At 36.0% G+C, this 19,850-nt stretch overlaps 1 protein-coding gene across 1 annotated transcript in view; it reads right to left on the minus strand.

The window, feature by feature from the left end:
* Positions 1-19,850, minus strand: part of Nav3 (neuron navigator 3) — a 296,229-nt gene that overhangs the window by 118,440 nt on the left and 157,939 nt on the right. The window contains exons 9-11 of the mRNA XM_042699113.1: positions 18,860-18,975; positions 5,038-5,146; positions 3,823-4,206 (exon numbers count right to left, since the gene is read on the minus strand). Coding sequence (XP_042555047.1) covers positions 3,823-4,206; positions 5,038-5,146; positions 18,860-18,975 — 609 coding nt within the window. The remainder of the gene's footprint in view (positions 1-3,822; positions 4,207-5,037; positions 5,147-18,859; positions 18,976-19,850) is intronic.

The following is a 19,850-nucleotide window of genomic DNA, read 5'->3' on the forward strand; positions in this document are numbered from 1 at the left end:
TACTAGTCAATGGCAAATAGTGTTGAAAATTATTTTGTATCTTAAACTCTATATGTAAATACAAAGGAATATTTGTTGAGAATGTTTGTCAATATTTGGCATATTTATGTGAACCAATGGATGTGAAATGACCTCTAATGTTGGTTTTAATTTATGTTCCTTTTAACCAAGTAAATCAGTCATGTTTGCTTTGTTATTAGCTATTTGTGTTTTGTCTGTGAAATCTATATTAATGTGATTTGTTTACTTGCTATTATATTCTTTGCTTTGATTATTTCTTCACTGATAATCATTATCAAGTTTTGTATACATATACAGTATATCTATTGGATATATACATATATATGTATGTATAGATCAGATACACCGACCATGTTGCTTTGTTCACTTATTATATTAATTTTTATAAATACCAAGAAGTTGATTTAAATAGCTTTTTAATTTCATATAGCAACATCTTCTGTTATTTTATTCCAGTTGAAAAATTGGCTAGCTTGCTTTTTGAGTGCTTTACATTCCATTTGTTCTCACTATCATTAAGACCTTGTCTATAAATATCTTTATTTCCATAGCCTGGTCAATTTTATTCTACTTCCTACAGCTTTCCTTCTCTGTTGGCTCCTTGTTCTTGAATAGGCTGGTGGCTGGGATTTTTAAACAGATCACTGGGAATAAATGCTCTGTCCTAAACACATGTGACCATAAGCACTTTGAATGCTCACTGGTTAGTCAAGTGGTCAAAACCTCTCTCTCCTTCAGCTAATATGTGTTTTCTAGTCAGTATTGGTTAGCTATTTGGAGTTTTCAATCATGCTTAGTGTTATCAGACGTCCCATTGGGGGAGGGGTCTGGGGTCAGACAGGTATCCTCTCAGCTACTTGCGTGGTGGCAATTGAGATTTGTTGCCAAAAAGTTAAGGAGAACTCCATCTCAACAAACAAACTGTTTGTGGGGGAATCACATCTTGGAACCCAGTTATTCTGGAGGCTGTAAGTGGTTCTAGCCAGCCAGGACATAACTGCAAAATCTTATCCAAAAAATAAGCAAAGCGAAAAAGAGATAGAAGCATGGAACAAGTTAGCCTGCCTAACAAGCACAAGGCTACAAGTTCAATCCCTGGTATCAGAAAAATAGCAACAAAAGAAGAGAATAAAGAAAAAAATATCCCAGTGTTAGCATCTGTTTCTTCCTCTATTGATACTGATTTTATTCTGGTCCATTCTTTCCATGTAGTTTACTTCCAACTAGTTATATGTGGGAGATAATATATTGACATCATTTAAAAATAATTATATAAAAATCATATATAAATATGTTTTATGGCTTATTTTACGGAGGATTTGGGAATATTCAAAGCCTATACACAATTATATTTCTACCAAACCATCTTATATAAACTTCTACCATAATCATCATCTTCCTAGAATTGTTTTTATAGTCATAATCTCATATGTCAACTGCTGTACGTCACAATTACCTAATTTCTAATTTTCATACACAAAGAAATCTTAAAGTTATTCTCCTTCCTGCCACAAAAGAATTACAGTTCGTCATCATTCTTTAGAGGAGCACAGATAATATGAAAAAATGCCCCTGGATTAGACTGTTAGTAAAGAAAACTATGCTCATAATAAACAGCTGCCTTGTAGTACTTTTGTGAAATGGATAATATAAAACTAATCTCTTAGGAAAGAAACATAAGCATGGCAACATGAAGATTATTTCATAGTGTGAAGACATCATGATCATGAAGATGCAGACTGAAAACAGACTGCACTAGTTGAAGTCAATGATGTTGTTTACTAGCTAGATGAACTTAGGCAAGTCTTTTAAACCATCTACAACTCAAGTACTTCAGCTGAAGAATAGAGATGATAATATTATGCATATTTCCAGGTAGCATACAGCATTAGCTAGATTGGAGTAAGCATATAAATGTCAGCTAGTATCACCAGATAAGGCCATAAGAATAATTATATTCACTAAAAGTGTCTCATATCTTGCCTGTCCAATTGGAAGAATCAAGATTTGGAACTATCTGCCTTAATTCACAAAGAAGACATTTTTAACCCAACTAAGGCACCTCTGGCCTTTCCCTTGTTATGAATATTCGATTATTGGAAGCTTATTAAAGTAGACTTGAGGGAGGACCAAGGCAGGAGTACAATTAAGATATATCCTTGTCCTTATTTTTAATTATTTCACCCTTCCCTTAGAATTCTTAGATTACATATGTTGGGAAATTTAATTCTAGGCCAACAGCTTGGTGTGAGTATTTATCACTGGCTCACTTAACTGTAACCCCTCTGAGCAGTATTTTTTACAATTAAAAACATTAAAAATCCATCAAGAAAAAAAGTTTAATTAACTTAAATTTCTACACAATGCATTATATAACTCTGTCCCCCCACTTCCAGTGTTCTGTTTCTGCATCATAAACAGATACTTCTTCACCCTCTTCATAAGTGAGAAACCTATCTCTAAGTCTTAATTACCGACAGATTCACATTCCCAAGTGTGGAAAGTAATTTTAAAAAGAGAAGGAAAACTATAAGTCTTTGCATGCTTCAAGGAATTCTGAATTCTCAGAATGCTGATTAAATAACTTTCTGACTTTCACCTAGAGTACATAAGAAAAAATGTCATTCCTATTTGTATTGACTTCATGACATCTGTTGTAGTCAACTGAGAAAAAAATTCTTAAACATCATCGTTCATTTTGTGTTTGTTGAGCCTTCTGTCCTTTTAATCAAGAAAACAATGAAGATTTAGGAAGATAAAGTGAACTCTGTGATTAATTTTTAATAGGTTGTAGCATAGACATTCCAAGTTATTTTTCTCTAACTTACAATAATAGTACATTGACTATTGTAAAAATATGACGAATGTGAAAATGGAACCAAGTAAATTGAGGACATGGGTGGGTTTGGAAGAGATTGAGGAAAATGATGAAGGAAGATACATTGTGCACACATCTAGACATTGACTTGAAACCCCTTTGTACAACTACTTCAATGAAAATAAAAATGAATAAATAAATAAATGCCTTCAAATTAAACTTTCCTGGCACATCTCTGGCTTTCTCATACAAGGAACAGATCTCTCTCATATTTTCTATTTTTGTCTGTTATACTCCATCATATATAAATATGTATGCATAACTATAATGGCAAATAATAATTTTAGTAGAATGTTTCATTTGTACTAATTATAATAGCGCATCCCTTATTCCTCCATCAAAATTCATACCCTGATTGAACCAAGTATTGAACCAAGTGTCAAAATACTCTAGGAGTATTATAGTCACATTTTAAAAATATATTTGGAAACAGAAGGAGAACAAAGACTAAGATTTTTTAAAAAATAATTACATCCAAAGAAAATAAATACATTGCAACTTTAAACATTAACATCATATTCCCTCCAACTGTATACTTAAGTATACAATTGGAGAGGACCACAAAATATGTTTCCTTAAAGCAGTTTTAGGCAACCTGAGCCAAAAGAGAAAGTAATGCAATTCAACAGAATCTTCCTATCCCCTCCCACTTCTTTTTCTATAAAATTCTACAAAAATCTGTTACTGAAGAGCATATGCAAATCACTCCGAAAAACAATAGGACAGTTTAATGTCTGATGATGTAAAGAACGTCTAGAAACCTAGAGTATATAACTTTCCATGCATGAGCTGAGGGCGGGCCCCAAAACAGCTCACATCCATCACACTGCTCACATATTTTTTTTAAAGACCTCTGTGTTGAATGCATCTCAGGAGAACTTCTCTCTTCCTACACCAATGGCATTACAGGCTGCACCACTTACCCACTGTTGATGTCATCTGTCCTCAGAGTCTTCCCAAGGATATCCCCATCACTCATGTATCCACCAACATCCACTTCCGAAGACATGTCCAGATCGCTGTTTGCTTTTTCACTCATGTCAATCTGTGACATGTTTCCCAGCCGGGAGACGGCAGCTCTGCGGAGAGGTGTTGTGTACATAAACCTGGAGGGGTCTGTGTGGATGAATCGACTGGTACCACTGCGAGAGTAGCCAGCCCCCATGGAGGGAGCATCTCCTGCCTGTAGTCTGGGACATGCCTGGCCCAGCCTCCAGCTCATGGGAGTAGGGCGGCTTGTCAGGTTGGGTATGGTCCTGCCATTTACTTCTGTTGTCACCGTGCTGTCAAATGTTGTCTCCAGGGTGCTGTCAACGAAAACAGATACATAATTCTACTCTAGTGCATAAAAGCAGGAAAGGACAGGTTCAGATGTTGCTTAACTAGATATTGCATTCATGATTGCTAAATTATTGCATACATTATTTTGTGATTCTAATCACTTCTGCAGATGACAAAACGTGGGAAGAGCTGTCCTTTGTTTTCATCATTACAGAACAAAATATGGCCTTACTTCTTCTTCTTTTTTTTTAAAGTATACCTTCAACAGCCTACTGTAAACTTCTCAGACTGTCTGCAAGAGCTATCTACACCTCCATGCATTCTTGAATGTCTTCCTGTTACCCCTCCCACATGCTCCAGAGCAGGAATGCACCTGCTTAGTAGCAAGGGTCAAAGTTGCTGCAGTGAATTTAGTTAGATCAGGAAATTATATGGAGAAGAGATTTTTTTTCTCTTTTTGTGGGGCCTGAACTCTAGGCCTGGCGCTGTCCCTCAGCTCTTCAGCTCAAGGCTGGCACTCTACCACGAGTCACAGTGCCACTTCTACCTTTTTCTGCTTATGTGGTGCTGAGGAATCAATCCCAGTCCTCATGCATGCAAGGCAAGCACTCTACCACTGAGCCACCTTCCCAGCCCCAGAAGAGATTTTTTTTTTTAATCCTGAATGTTTTGTTTAAGAATTATTACTGATTGTGATCATTAGTGATGTTTTTAGTGATAATTTATTGGAAATTTTAAAGTACAGAAATAATGAAGGATAATTTATATTCTTCTCTTCCATTATAAGAGACATACTTGACTTTTGGGGTTATTTTTTTATCTTTATTGGTCCAAAGATACAAAATTTGGGGAACAACCTGTGGCTGATCTGGGTCCCACGAAGACTGGACATGGTCTCTTCTAAGTTCTGCCTTAGGTCTGCTATGTTCTTCACTGTTCTCATTCTTCTGGTTTCAGGGTCTTCACCTGGAAATGGGACAGGACAATGAGTCTGCTATTCAATTCCATTTGTTCTTGATATAATGGTATATTATACTGGATGATTGTAAAATTCTCTTCTAAGAAATGAGATAAACATTCCAAATAACTATTATCTTCTGAGAAAGGTATATTTCTTCTTTAGATCACATAAAATGTGAATAAAAACAGGTGTAACATCATAATTAATAACCCTGAAGTGGTAGAAACACTATAATACTTCAGTCTATGTCCCTAATCATTGCAAAATGAGACTCACTAGGAAATGCCCTATCCAGTACTCTGTGTTTCTCAGCTTAATTTAAAAACTGTATATTACTTTAAATATTTAAATATTTCAATAAATACCCTTTTTGCCAGTGCTGTGCTTGAATTCTGGGCCTACTTACTGACCCTGAGCTTCTTTTGTTTAAGGAGATGCACTCTACCACTTGTGCCATGCTACTACTTCCAGCTTTTTTGAGTAGTATATTACATATGAGTCTTATGGAGTTTCTTGCAGGGTCTGGCTTCAAACTGTGATCCTCAGATTTCAGCCTCCTGAGTGGCTATTATGCCTGATGTGAGCCACCAGCACACAGCAAAATTTCTAAATGTACTTGGAATAGGTGGTTTAAACTAACTTACCTAGCATGTTTGTATTTAGACTTTGGGGAGTAAGTGAGAGGCCATCACTACAAAATAACAGCTTTTTTTCTTTTAATGACTCATGGACCCTTTTAATTACTTCTCAACTTTCTTCAGGTAACCTGAATTGCAATACTAATGTTACTAGTGTTCAAGTGATGCATTAGGAATTTTCACCCCAAATGTCATGTCTACTGATTACGAAACCAATAGTTTTGCCAGTGTGGTACATGTTAGTTGTACACTATCACTTGGAGGCAGAAGTTCCATTAAACCATTTGTTCATTATTATTATATAGTACTCCTTAGGCCAGTGTCCATTTGAAGCTGATGGGTCTAGACAATAAGAAAATCAGAATGTAGAGGAAACATAGTCTATATTCTATTCGATTTGAGCTCAGAGAACAGGAATTTTTAAAAAGGGGGAAGAAGAACGAAGAAGTTTAAAAAATATATGAACAAAGGAAGGGAGAGAAGAGAGGAGAATGTCAAGAAGGAAGGAAGCAAGGAAGGGAGGGAAGGACGGAGGGAGAGAGGGATCAGAACAGATGCATTAAGAGGAGAGAAGAAGATAGGAGAGGGAAGAAGAGTCTAGAAGCAAACTGTAAATAAAGAAATGTAAGAAATGATGATTTAAGGGAAAAAACAGAGAAGAAAAAGAAACTGGAAGCAGAGAAATAGCATATATTAAATTGCATTATGAAAATTGTCACAAAGACAAGGCAAGATACATATAAACAATCTGTTCCAAATTTCTAGGTGCAATTTAACCTGCTAATGGACTTCCTTAGCGTTTAGACCATATATATACACATAAAGATATATCTCAAAGATGTTAATTTAACATCCATATTACTAGTCAAAGGACTGTAGGTATTTCAGAGATTTTTGCCTAGAAGGCATAAAACTCATCTATGCTTCATGTAGGACAGAGTTTCTTGCCTCTGTCTTCAATACTGGTAAGTTCTGCCTCTCCTTCCAATGTTGGGTGCAATTATGAGAACATTTATGGACAATGAACAATAAGATTTCCCTTTAGTTTCCTTCCAGGAGCTCCAGTGGATCTGATCATGTACACCACCTTTACCATGGCAGCCATTCAAATATGAAACTATGCTAATTCCTTCTTATCTTTTGTGCCAAACATTGCTAGTTAGCTCATTATCCCTCATCTCAACTCTTTCCAAGAAAGGCGCCATTCTGCTGTCATTCTACGTAGGTTCTCTTTAATTTATTTCAATAATTAAAATGTTTCTCATTAGTATCATTTCAAAGGGAGAATGCCCTCACTTCATGAAAGTAAAAATATTGTACTTGACATCAATTAATTACATAAGGGAGCTTCATTTTAACAATTATATTTTGTTAAGCAACCATTCTTGAACATAATCATGCCTGTACCAGTCCTCATCCTCCCATTTGCCTTTCCCAAACAAGTCCCATCAGATTCCTGGTTCCATTTTGTTCTTCTTTGAGGAAAAAAGAAGGTTTTATAAGCAAAAAATTAAAGGGGAGGACATGAATATCACTGTGGTCAAAGGAAAGGCAGAGGCAACAAAGTGATTTATTCAAATGGGTCAGGAAGAGTGAAGAAGGGGGAAGAAAGTGACTCAGTAAACTCAAATCAGTTCAGAACATCTTACACAGCACATAAACCTTAAGTTCCACGTGATGGTGAAAAATGACAAGTCATAAAGGGACTAAAGTGTTGAGATGACTCTCATTTTAGGGATGGTAAATGCAAATCTTTCACCTTTGGCAAGTTCATAGAGAATACCATTATGTGCCATGTCCCATCTCTGACTCCTTTCCCTCTGACAGAACACAAGATTAAACACTGTGTCTGAACCACTTGCTGCCTGTCATAATATTAAACCTGACATCCACATTCTTTTAAATATTAATTTCAAGAGTATTGCCATTTTACTTTCTATGAAATATTATTCAGCTGTTTCATTTTAAATCTCCTTTTTTTTTCTTTTTTACAATCTAACAGGAATCTCTTAGATCCTGGAATTCTCCCTGTTGTAGTCAGTGGTTGTTTATGTTATTTCCCTCATATTTCAGAACCATCTTCTCACTTCCTCCTTCCTTCCCTTCCTTCCTTTTTCCCCCTCCCTCCCCCGCTTCCTCCCCTGATTCTCTCATCCTGGCATCCACTCATGACACTGCCCCACTCAGAACAATCAGACAAACAGACGTTGTACCCCATCACTTACTGAACAGACCATCATTGCTGACTTTTTTCATGTCCTGAGAGCTAATAAGCAAAGCAAAATTTATTACAGTAAATGTTTTCAATGACCCGCGAAAGGCAAGATTAAAACTAAGTGCACTTACACAGCCCCTAAGGGTTGACTGCATAGTCGGAAATGTCCTATGAATTTGTATTCAAATGATGCTTAAAGGCTTGGGGTCGAGGTGGGGTGAAAAGGGCCACATATGAAAATGCACATATAATGAAATAAACATTCAGTACCCCAAATCAAAGTTAGCAGAATACCACACATGAGAAATTTAATACAAACATGTTATTTCCTTCTCACTTGTATAATTTCAGCCAACTATTATTTCTGAAGGAGACTTCCATATGTTTCAGACATAATGACAAGCATTTTCTAGAAGGCTCTGCTTTGAAATCCACTTGAGTTAAACTGGTGGAAACTGCTTTCTCACTACTTATAGAACAGGCTAGATTCAGTGCTTCTGGATTATTTTTTTAGTGCAACAGACCATTTATTTTGTCCTTACGTTTTAGGCTTTAATTATACACATTGTAATTAACAGTGGCAGCACTACAATCTTTTAGTGGAAACCAAATTATACATGAATGAACCTGATTTAGAGAATTACATGCTCCTAAACCATCTATTTTACATATATATACATATTTATGTATATATATATGAACAATTTGACTTCTTTTAAGAAATAACCTTAGATTTGTGGACAATCCAACAATGAATAGGATAAAACATTTAAACTCATCCGTGTGATCCTAATACTTTCAAGGGAAAATAACAGCACATGGTTAATAGCCATATAATTGCATTTTAAAATAATCTCCTATACAGTTGGCATAGACCTTAGTTTGTCCAGTTTATTGTTATCCAAGAGTAAAAAGTTAAACTCCAAAAACTTTGTCTAAAACCAACTTTGAAGTAGCCATCTTGAGAATCTCTCAGGCACTTGGTAAACATTCTCAAATCTCTGTGTGCTGTGAGCTCAACTGTACTCACAAATATAATAGTTCATTATGTGGAGAGAGTATTATTGAAATACTTCATTATCTGAATAAATGACCATTCACATCAGAGCTATTGGGACAATCTTTCCTCTTGTCACTTGCATAAAAAATTCTTCTTATGTGTTTTGAATACTGGCACAAGTACAGGAGAACCCTGAAGGAGAACGATCATATAAATACAATAAGCAGATAATCTGTTTATAAGCCTTGGTTTATAGACTTCTGCTAGGAGGCTGCCATCTGACAGTAATGATCCAAGTTATTTATGCACAAAAGGAAAGCTTTCATATACACACCCACCCACTGCATGCTATAATTTAACAGAGCAACCTACAAATACTGCCAGGGGACTGCACTTTGTTCATGTCTATGAAAATCTTTACAGAAGAGGTACTTAGAACAAGATCAATGGCGGCATTTTAAAAGGCAAAGATGACTATTATCTGATTCTATAGTTCCAGGGAATCAGAAAAAAAAGAGATTCATAAGGATCAAGACTCTAGTCTTTGTACTTCACAGAGCTGCTTTATGAGAAGCAGTTCATCACAGAAGCCATACAATACTGAAGTGGTAATTCTGTGGTGTCTGAGAACCTGGTGTATTCAGATTCAGAAATAATTATTCTGACAACTGTAAACATTACTCTTTGGGAGCCAAAGTGACATGAAAAACGAGCCATATTTGATTCTGCTCTCCCTCTCTCTCTCTCTGAGCTTTCCCCCCCTAAAATGGGTTGCTAAAACATTTCAGACAGCCTTGTAAAACATCTTGTCACAAAGGATCTCCATAAAGAAAAAGACAAATCTGTATTCACATGAATCAGCAACAAAGAAATCAGAAACTGGCCAGGTTTAATTCTTTTGAATTCCTTAGAATTCCTTGACTCTTAGAATTCCTATTCTAAGTCACTTCTGAAAACACCCATTGACATAAATTATGATATGCTCAGTGGTTCAATGCTTAGAGATTTTTAAAGAAGGGACTATAGGGTATCAATATATTTTGGTACGCCATGGAATTCATCAAGCAGAATTTAAATGTACCCATCTGAGTTGTTTTGCTAAGTGGCAAAGTTGACCATTAACAATCACAAAAATGAAAAATCACTTGTTATCTTCATATCTAGTTAAAGACTGTCATTAAAGTACTACTAAAACTCCTGTCATTAACAAGGCCTCGTTTGTAAAGTATGCGAATAGTTTATAGTCATCCACATCGTCTAAGGAGTTATAATGTACAATTCAGGACTACATCCTCCAAAAAAAATGCTAGTAAAAGGCACCAAAGGCCTATGCATTTCTGGAAGTGATACTAGAATGTAGGTGCTTGTCTCTAAGGTACAAAAGGAGGGTTCTACCCAGGACACTGTGAGTCAGAACCTTAACTACTCAGAAAACTGACCAAGAAGGCTCATTATTCTCCATTCCATGTGTGGGTAAGGTCACCTTGAGGGAAACTGGACAAACTGGCCCCATTAGTGACTTAGTTAAAAAAAAAACATGCTTGGAGTTTTAAAATGTTAACATTTTCCTCTGGCTATCTAGAAGGTATTGGACAATAGGCCAGAACTAGCCAGGGCAAATAGCTGGTATTTCTTTTCTCCAAATAACTTGACAACTGGCACTCTTTGCTAATCTTTATAAAGTAAATCATTTTAAGCGAAAAAGAATTTTGTTTTTATTTTTGAGTACAGTTAAAAAAGTTCAAAGGGTAGAAGGTATTAGATAATGCAAATAATTTCCTAGGATATTATGAAATATATTTTAAAAAATCCCATATAACATGAAATATGTTTTTAAAAATCCCATATAACTTAAAAAAATTAGGAGTAAAGTGGACTTACCCAGTAAGTCAGTGTAAAGCGCTTGTTCCAGATCGCCCAGCATGGTAAGGATTACATCTTGATCCAGATGAGCGGTCCCTTCCCGCAGGCAGCTTTCCCCTTCCTCTTCCGCCCAACTTCTGCTGATGCTGCTTAGCTTGGAAGATCCATTTTCATCTTCCGATCTGCTATCTTCATCACTCTCACCTTCCAACCCTCTTCGGACAGACCAGTCCTCTAAGTCCTCACTGCAAGACTGGCTGCCTCCTGCAGGCAGAAGATTCCAGGCTCCAGAGCCGCTGGTTTGATGGTACAGAGATTGCACAGACCTCGAGAGAAACCTGGACAGCGAGCGCCTCTCTGCATACTGAGATTCTCTCTGGCTGGCCTTTGCAGCATTTCCAAACCAGTTAGAAATGCGCACAGTGGGTCTTCTCTCTCCTTCGCTGGTGAGGACCAGGTTAGTAAGTGACTTCTGTTTCTGTAGGCAAGCTCCCTTCTTCCTTACTTCTTTGCTCTGAAACACAGACAGTTCAGCACGCCGCTGCATGGTTCTCCCAGTGCGTTCTTCCTTTCAATTCGATTTCATATTGTCTTTTCTGTTTCTTTCCTTTTCTTTTTAAACACTGCAATAGCACCTAGCCCTTTTGGTTTTAATGTAGGCATGCACTTTAGCAAAGGCTCAGACTCGAACACTCACAGATGACTCTGGAGATAGGTACAGAAGATAAAATGATCTGCCCACCAAATGGAGCTGGCCACATCGCATCACTGATCAGCAGTACTTACACATGTTTTGCTTAAATAGACCTGAAGCACAGAGGAGTTCACCAAAGACTCTGCTCCAGCTGAAAAGTAGCCCGGCAAGCCAACCACGTTTTCCTGTCTTCATCCAATCGCGTGTGTCTGCAGGATGGTGGGTCCACATTTCTCTGTATTGCTTCTGGGTTTCCAAATGCAAGGTAGTGAAGCATGAACGACGCCTCTGTCTTCCCTCCCCCCCTCGCACCTTCCTTTGCCTCTCCAGTAGCCCTTAAATGGATCGAGGTCCGCAAGCCTTTCCTCTAATGAGCTGACTCAGTGCAGCAAGTACAGCTTCCGCATCAGAGCCCAGTAAGAGCAGAAATTAAGCACGGAAGCCCAGCCCTGCACAAGCCTCCCGCATTTTAGTATTCCACCTGCATTCTCAGATCTATGGCTCTTCCTTGCTGCTGCAGTGGAAGCCGCTGGCTGCCATGGCAGCAAACATCCTGCTAAATTAAAACAGAGGCACTGAAGCAGCTGTCCAGCTAGAATGCCACAGGTTTCAGAACCAAGCCAGAAAGGGATGCTACACGATAAACCCTCGGCACGTTTAAATGCCTCTCAGCCACGCAGTCTCATACACTGACACACACACACACACACACACACACACACACACACACCACACACACACACACACACACACACACACCCTAATGCCTAGAATGACAGACTCGTTCTCTATAGCTGCAAGCAGCCAAAGCTGGCAGGTCTGCCTTCTGAATGTGGGGATTGTGCTGTGAAAGCACAAATTACATTTAATAGTGTAAAGGACCAGAAAAAAAAATGGAGCTTGACTCTCCCTACTCGCTGACAGATCGTGCTTTAAAGGGAAAGACTGTACATCATCTTTTAAAGGACAGATTCTAGGATCTTTTTTCCCCCTTATTGTGAAGCTATTCTAAAATCCTAATGTGACAATAAAAATCAAGGTTTCTTCCTTCTTGTCTGTAATAAAATGTAGCAAAAGTAAATCAGAAGGTCTTTTCCTGAATATTTTGGCTCCAAGCATACGATTGAAAGTTTATGGGCAAGTGTATAGAATACAATAATGTGACAGAAAGCATAAAATGTACATTAGGGATTTTTTAAAATATATTGAGCATTTCCCCAATCTATTCCATGTACCTATGAAAGCACAATTAACATCATTTTTAATACTTAGTATGTTATATTTACTATAAGACAAATTTCTTATGTTGGTTTTGTATATTTTTAAAAAGAAATTTTAGGAACTTTATATATATATATGTAGTAGCCTTTATGGGTATTACTGATAAGCAAGAAGAGTATGAAAGAGAAACTGTTTAGGATTTTCTGTCCACAAATACCTTTTGTAAAAAGAGGAAAATAAGAAACTTTAAAAAATACAAGTCGTTCAAGATGATATCTTAATTCTGATCAATCTTCAGAGTTAAGGTGGTAAAACTGTGATTTTCTACCTTTTATTATTAATCTCAACTATGAGAAATGAGTAAGATCCTAAAGGTATAAATTAGCATTACAATACTTAATATTTATGTCTTTAAATATTGTAACAGCTTTTACAAAGTTAATTATTCCTTATGCCTCCCATCAAAGTTGATCATATTTGCACTTAATTTACCAATACGTAAACGGAAATTAAGTGAACAGACAACTGTAATAGCATTTCACACTAAACAAACTTAGGAATTGTGGAATGTTGATTCTCAATTTTTTTTCTTTTTTATTGTGAAAATACCATACAGAGGGGTTACAATTACATGAGCAAGGTAATGAGTACATTTCTTATCAAGCATTGTTGCCTCCTCCTTTGTTTCCCCTGATCACCCTTTCCCATCTCCTGCTCCCCCTCTCCGCCCAATTTTTTATTCTTCAAAAATTGTATTTAAGCTAGGTGACATTGGTTCATACCTATAATCCTAGCTACTTAAAAGTCTGAGATCTGAAGATTGAGGTTTGAAGCCAGCCTCAGCAAACAAATTTGAGAGACTCTTTATATCTAATTAAGCAGCAAAAAGCTAGAATTGGAGGCATGGGTCAAGTGGTAGAATATCAGCTATGAGAAAACAGGGCCCTGAGTTCAAGCCCCAGCACTGGCACATAACCCCAAAAATGTATTTACATATGCAACATGTTCAAATAAAGTGAATACAAATGGAAAAAAAAAACATTGAAACTGAACATTGCGAGCCATTATGGATTCTAAAAACAATTCCGTTGAAATATTTTTAAATGGTCAAATGCTACTCCCCTTCAGATTCCTAAAGAAGATATGTTTAAATTTCACTTTGAGTTACTGTCCCAGGACACTTAAAGGCTTTGAGAAAATTACCTTTTAAAAGTTATAAAACTTGAACTTGTTTAAATACATTACATTTATATTATCTGGAATATAATAAAGTGCCTGGAAATCTTATACATTCACACAAGAGGGAGCCCTAACACACTTTAGATGGTAAAAGAATTGATTTTATATATGTATAATAAAAGCAGTAATTATGTCTTTATACAAGAGTGTTGGTGTATCAACTGCCTTAAACTTTGCTTCTTGTAATGAAAAGTTCCAAACCAAAGAAATGACTTTTTAAAGTCCAGTTTTCCAGGTAGAGTCTCATAATGCTCATTTAGTTGGTCTGAGAAGACCTAATTCTAACTTACTTCCAGGTATTATTGGCTCTGGGGCCCTGCTTTGAGAGGTGTTGCGCTGTTGAGTTTTAGCTGGAGATGATTTTGCTTCCTACAGGACATTTGACAATATAAAGAGACATTCTGGAGTATAACAACTGTTGGGAATGATATCTGATAGGTAGAGGTCAACTAAAATTCCTTCAGTGACAGGTTGGTTCAGGCCTCAACAAAGAATTAAGCAGTCTATGATATCAGTAGTGATAAAAGAAATGATGTGTTTTTGCTGACACGAATGTCCAATCCATGTTGTTGGTTTAAGTGCCCTTAATTATTTTATTATCACTTTTATTTTATTTTGAGTTAACATATATTTAAAATATTATTTATTTCCACACATGCACATATTACACTTTGAAGATATTCAAATTCTATATCATATTCCCTTTATTCTCTTCCATTCTCCCCACTTTTTTAAACAGTGATGGATTTCACTATGCTGAATACAAATATAATCTATAGATACTTGAATTTCTGAGTTTGGCTTAATATGCTCAAAATAATGATCTCCAGATTTACCCATTTTCCTGAAGATAGTATTTATATTCCATGGTGTGTGTGTGTGTGTGTGTGTGTGTGTGTGTATTTGTGTGTGTGTTTCTACTATGAAGATTATTGCAATACACTTTAGTAAGCAAGCATCTTATGTGTCAATTTACTTTCTTGTGTACTGATTTAATTTCCTTTAGATAAATGCCCAAGAGTGGTAGATAAGATTCACAATACATCAATTTTTAGTTTTTGGAAGAGCCTCCATTCTGAGTTCCACCCACAGTGTATTAGGATTCCATTCTCATGCATCCCCATTAACATTTGATTTTGCTTATTTTCTTGAGGAACGCCACTCTGGTTGGTGTGAAATGGAATACTGGTGTAGATTTGACTTGTATTTATTTTAGAGATGCCCTTTATTCTAAGATCCATGGTCACAGAGATCAACTCTGTCAGTTGATCTAATGACAGAAGGAAAAGAGACAGAAGAGATCCAAACAATAACTCTTAAAACTTCTGCTCAGGAATAGTCATGACATGTTACTGTGCATATTTTATTTATTAGATCAGTACAGGAGGAAGAATGATCATCTTACAAGAATGATCCCCAAAAGACTTAGGCTACATTTAATCAAACTAGTGCGGTGGAGCCTGTAGAGAAAAATCTACATGCATTTTGAAGACATGCTAACCTAAACAGCATTACAATGGCATTTTTTTGTAGATTTCTTAGTCAAAAATAACTGTTAGTAACATGTATTTGCAGTAGTTTTTCCCCCTGGAACTACATTAGAACAAGTTTACTGTGAACAAGGATAGAAAATCCACTTTTAGCTCCTCCAAAGACATCTATGCCTGCTTGTTTGGATCATAAATTTATTTATACATAAGTATATTTATATTTATTTGGATTCAAACATACAAATATAGGGAAGAAGCTTGGATGCAAAATAAGTAAACATATCCAATCAATAGCAAAAGTGCAAATCACTATAATTCTGCCAAGACCTAAAAGTACAGGTACTATAATGTTCTAGAAAGTATGCTTTTCAACTCTTAAGTAAACATAATTATGATGTAGTATTTAAATTTTAAAAATCTAAACTGATTTGAAATACCTGAACTTGATCTTTATAAACATTCAGGGAAAAGGTAGCTTACTGATCATTTGCAAAGGTCTTCAATGCTAGATATTTCCAATATTTAGTACAAATTCTACTAAGTCAGAAAACTACATGTAACTATGAGCTTATCATGTGGTTAAACCTAAACTCTTATTTCTAAAATGATTTCCTGAATTCTCAGGTATTTTTAAAAATATTAAATATTTTAATGCCATCTTTTTAAAGATGGCATGCCAGTTTTGCCAATAGCAAGACAAATCTAGTATCTCTCAACATTTTCCATTTGAATATAAATTTTAATTAAAGGTTGGAAGGTACATTAAACATATGTTAAACTTCGCAGTAAATAAATCATCAGCCAGACAGCCTTATACAAAAGAAAAAAAAGGATAAGACTAAGTGTGAATCTATGTAGTAAACAAAATCTAAAAACTTTCTTTTTTAAAAAAAGAAAACTTTCTTGAATGATATCAGTAGAATGAGAATTTAGGCTCATCTTACATTTGGCAATATCTCTTGGCAATGGAAAGAGATGGCAGAGGGCAGGTTCTTTTTGTCAATGTATGAGAGAATAAAACATAAGCCAAAGTAGTAAAAATCCACATCATAAACTTGAGCCAGCCTATAACACCAAGTTTTGTCAGGAATTTTATAGGATGAAGTAGAAGCAATAAGCTCATTTACTCACTGCTATAAATTATACATGGCATAATAATAATTATTAAAGCAGCCACCACCATTAGATCAGGTTAACGTCAAGTTTTCTCTAAAACAACATGGCAAAGAAAAAGAATTACATATTGTGTACTTAGATTTTTGAAAGATATTCTTTCACACAAAAATCTCCAAACTGGAAGGACACCAGTGGCTCATGTCTATAATCCTAGCTACTCAGGAGGCTAAGATCTGAGGATCACAGTTTGAAGCCAGCCTATGCAGGAAAATCTGTGAGACTCTTATATCCAATAAACTAGTCTGTCAAAGTCAGAAGTGGCACTGTGGCTCAAGTGGTAGAGTGCTAGCCTTGAGCAGGGAGAGGCTCAGGGACAGAGCCCAGAACCTGAGTTCAAGCCCCAGGAACAACCCCACCCCCCTAAAAAAAATCTCCAAATTGAAAAACGTCATATCACTTATTTCTGATCTTTTGATATTTTAATGTAATTACACCTTTAATATCACTAACACTTAATGACTGACAATGTTTTTATATCTTTAATCAGCCATAGCTTGATAAAAATTTTAATGGCTTAGCTTTCCACTTAAGTTAGTGAATTTAGCAAACCTATATTGCCATGCAAACCAAGTTTGCTCCTTAACATACTGGAAAATCTTCATATCTTTGCAACTTGTGGATAATGATAAATAGGCAAATGTTTCATATTTTTAAAAAATTATAGAATGGGACTAACATATCTAAATTTTTTAGGAATTAGGGGAAGGGTAGTTTCAGACATGACTTGTTCAGGTACTCAGATATTTCCTACAATGACCTTAGGTTCATTCTCCACTGCTTTTAGGTTGTTTTCATTTGTTTTACTTGGGGGCTAAAGTAACTACAAGCAATGCCAGCTTTCTTAGATAGCTTTAGGTCAAGTGGAGGAAGAAAACATCTCTTTTAGAAGAGTCTGAGGAAAAGTTCTGAGATGGAATGTCATTTTCCATAATTGATTTAGGTTGAACTAGGTGTCCCTTCCTGAAATTAGCACTGTTGTCAAGACAGAGTTGCTTTGTTTTACTCTACATGAGTCCTTTTTTCTTGGTCATTTGTAAAGAAAATAATCTCTAAAGAAAATAAAGAGACTGTTTGCTATGAAATGGTAGAAAACTACAAATTGTTCAGGTAAAATTATGCCAGATAGGTTTATTATGGAGTCAAAGGTAATTAAGGAATACTTAGGTGGTAGATCTCCAATCTCACTTGATCATATTGCAAGACATTATGAATAATTTAAAAATTTTGGTAATATTCCCAGGCTTTCCCAATTCATACAGGTTTCCCAAACTCATAAAACCTGGATGTTACCCTTCCAAAAATAACTCCATCTGAGTTCTGTATCTTAAAGGCCAATTTACCTGAGTACTAAGACCAAAGTATCCCTAGTCAAAAACACCCACAGCTCATTAGCAATGTTACAAAAAATATCAATATCATTGAGACTATGGGTTGCAGAAAATCAGTGAGCTACAAAGACTTCTAGAAACTTACAAAGAATATCCAGTTTTATAAAAGCCAACTAATAAAATAATGGAAGTAATACAGGATAATGATAAAGTAATATGGGATGATTTCATAATATCCTTAATAAGTTTTTCAAGATGCACATTTGGAACCACCATGGAGAAATATTTTTAAAGCACAGAACTGAAAATGCAATACAGTTGAATTTGACATAAAAATAAAGTTCAAATATATTTGCAAGATGGTTTATTTAGCCATAGAATGTTACCAAGGTCTTCACTGATTAAATTCAAACTGAGTGACAAAAAATAACTCATAGTATCAGCTTCTGGAAGTACTACTCTTGGCTTTAGTATCACAAGGAGATTATTCCAAAAAGAATAGACTAACCGGTCTGGGGATGTGGCTTGGTGATAAGAATGCCTGCCTAGCATGCATGAAGCCCTGGGTTTGACTCCTTAGGACCACATAAACAGAAAAAGCCGGAAGTGGATACTGTGTGCTCAAGAGCAAAAGAAGCTCAGGGACAGTGCCAGGCCCTGAGTTTAAACCCCAAGACTGGCACAAACAACAACAGCAAAAACAACCAGAATAGACAGATTATTTATGAAATGTGTAGGAGCATGAAATGTGCAGAATTGTTTTGCAAAACCATAGCACAAGTATGATCTGATAAAAAGAACGACAGGGAAATTCCAAAAATCATTAGGGTTGACCCAGCAATTCAGTCACTTACCAGATATCTCCTCCAGGCACTGCTTAGCAGTCTTACTATATGATGAATCCATCTTCGTAGGACTGGTACAGGAATGAGCAGATGGTAAAGAGGTCCCTTCATTTTCTGAATGTGCTCTGAAATTAACCAAGAAGAAAGAATAAATGACAACTGTGGTCACCAGTGACTTATCGAAATAGAAATTCTCTAGCATGAGAAAAAATCCATTTATTACGACTTTTCTATCAAGGTAAGTAAGCCTTCCTTTGCCAGAGATATTCTATCTGATTGATATATCCTTTTATATGCCACAAAAATAACTTCAAACCAATTGTCTACAAAACTTAATTCATAATTTTTTCTCAACAAACTTCAGAAAGGCTGTAGGATAATCCTTATGGAGTCTCCAAAGACTGATAGAGCATTTGACTGTTTGCAGTGTCCCATGTACTAGAATCTTACATATTTCTTCTTTATCTTTTGTTTACACCAGTACCTGGGCTGATACAAACTAGGACTGCGAGTTCTCATTTTGATCATGCTATTACTCTAAAACTTGAACCACATTGCTACGTGTGGCTATTTGTTAGTTAATAAAAGGTAAGAGTCTCTCAGTTTTGTCTGGTCAGGCTGACATCAAATCAAGATTCTCAGCTCTCAGGCTCCCAACTAGCTAGGATCACAAGTATGATTCACCAGTACCTGGTCTGCCATTTATTCTTTGTACTGTGGTTATGTTTTCCAATGCACTTTATATAGCTCCTTACCTCAACAGAATATTCACACTTGACTATTTTCCTCTCCACATCATATAATGCAGTATTTGTCTTCAAGTCTCATTTCAAATGTCTGTCTATAATACTTGGAAATTTCATTGATCAGGTGAAATTCCCACTTGGAAGCAAAGTGTACTAGATCTACTTTTGAATAATTCATACACTTGTAATATCAAGATACTGTAGTTATATGATCAATGCTGTCTCTCAACTTACCACTCTTCTCCATGTTTAAA

The sequence above is a fragment of the Dipodomys spectabilis genome, unplaced genomic scaffold (genome assembly GCF_019054845.1).
Source record: "Dipodomys spectabilis isolate Male_0828 unplaced genomic scaffold, ASM1905484v1 ptg000234l, whole genome shotgun sequence".
NCBI classification, from domain to species: Eukaryota; Metazoa; Chordata; class Mammalia; order Rodentia; family Heteromyidae; genus Dipodomys; species Dipodomys spectabilis.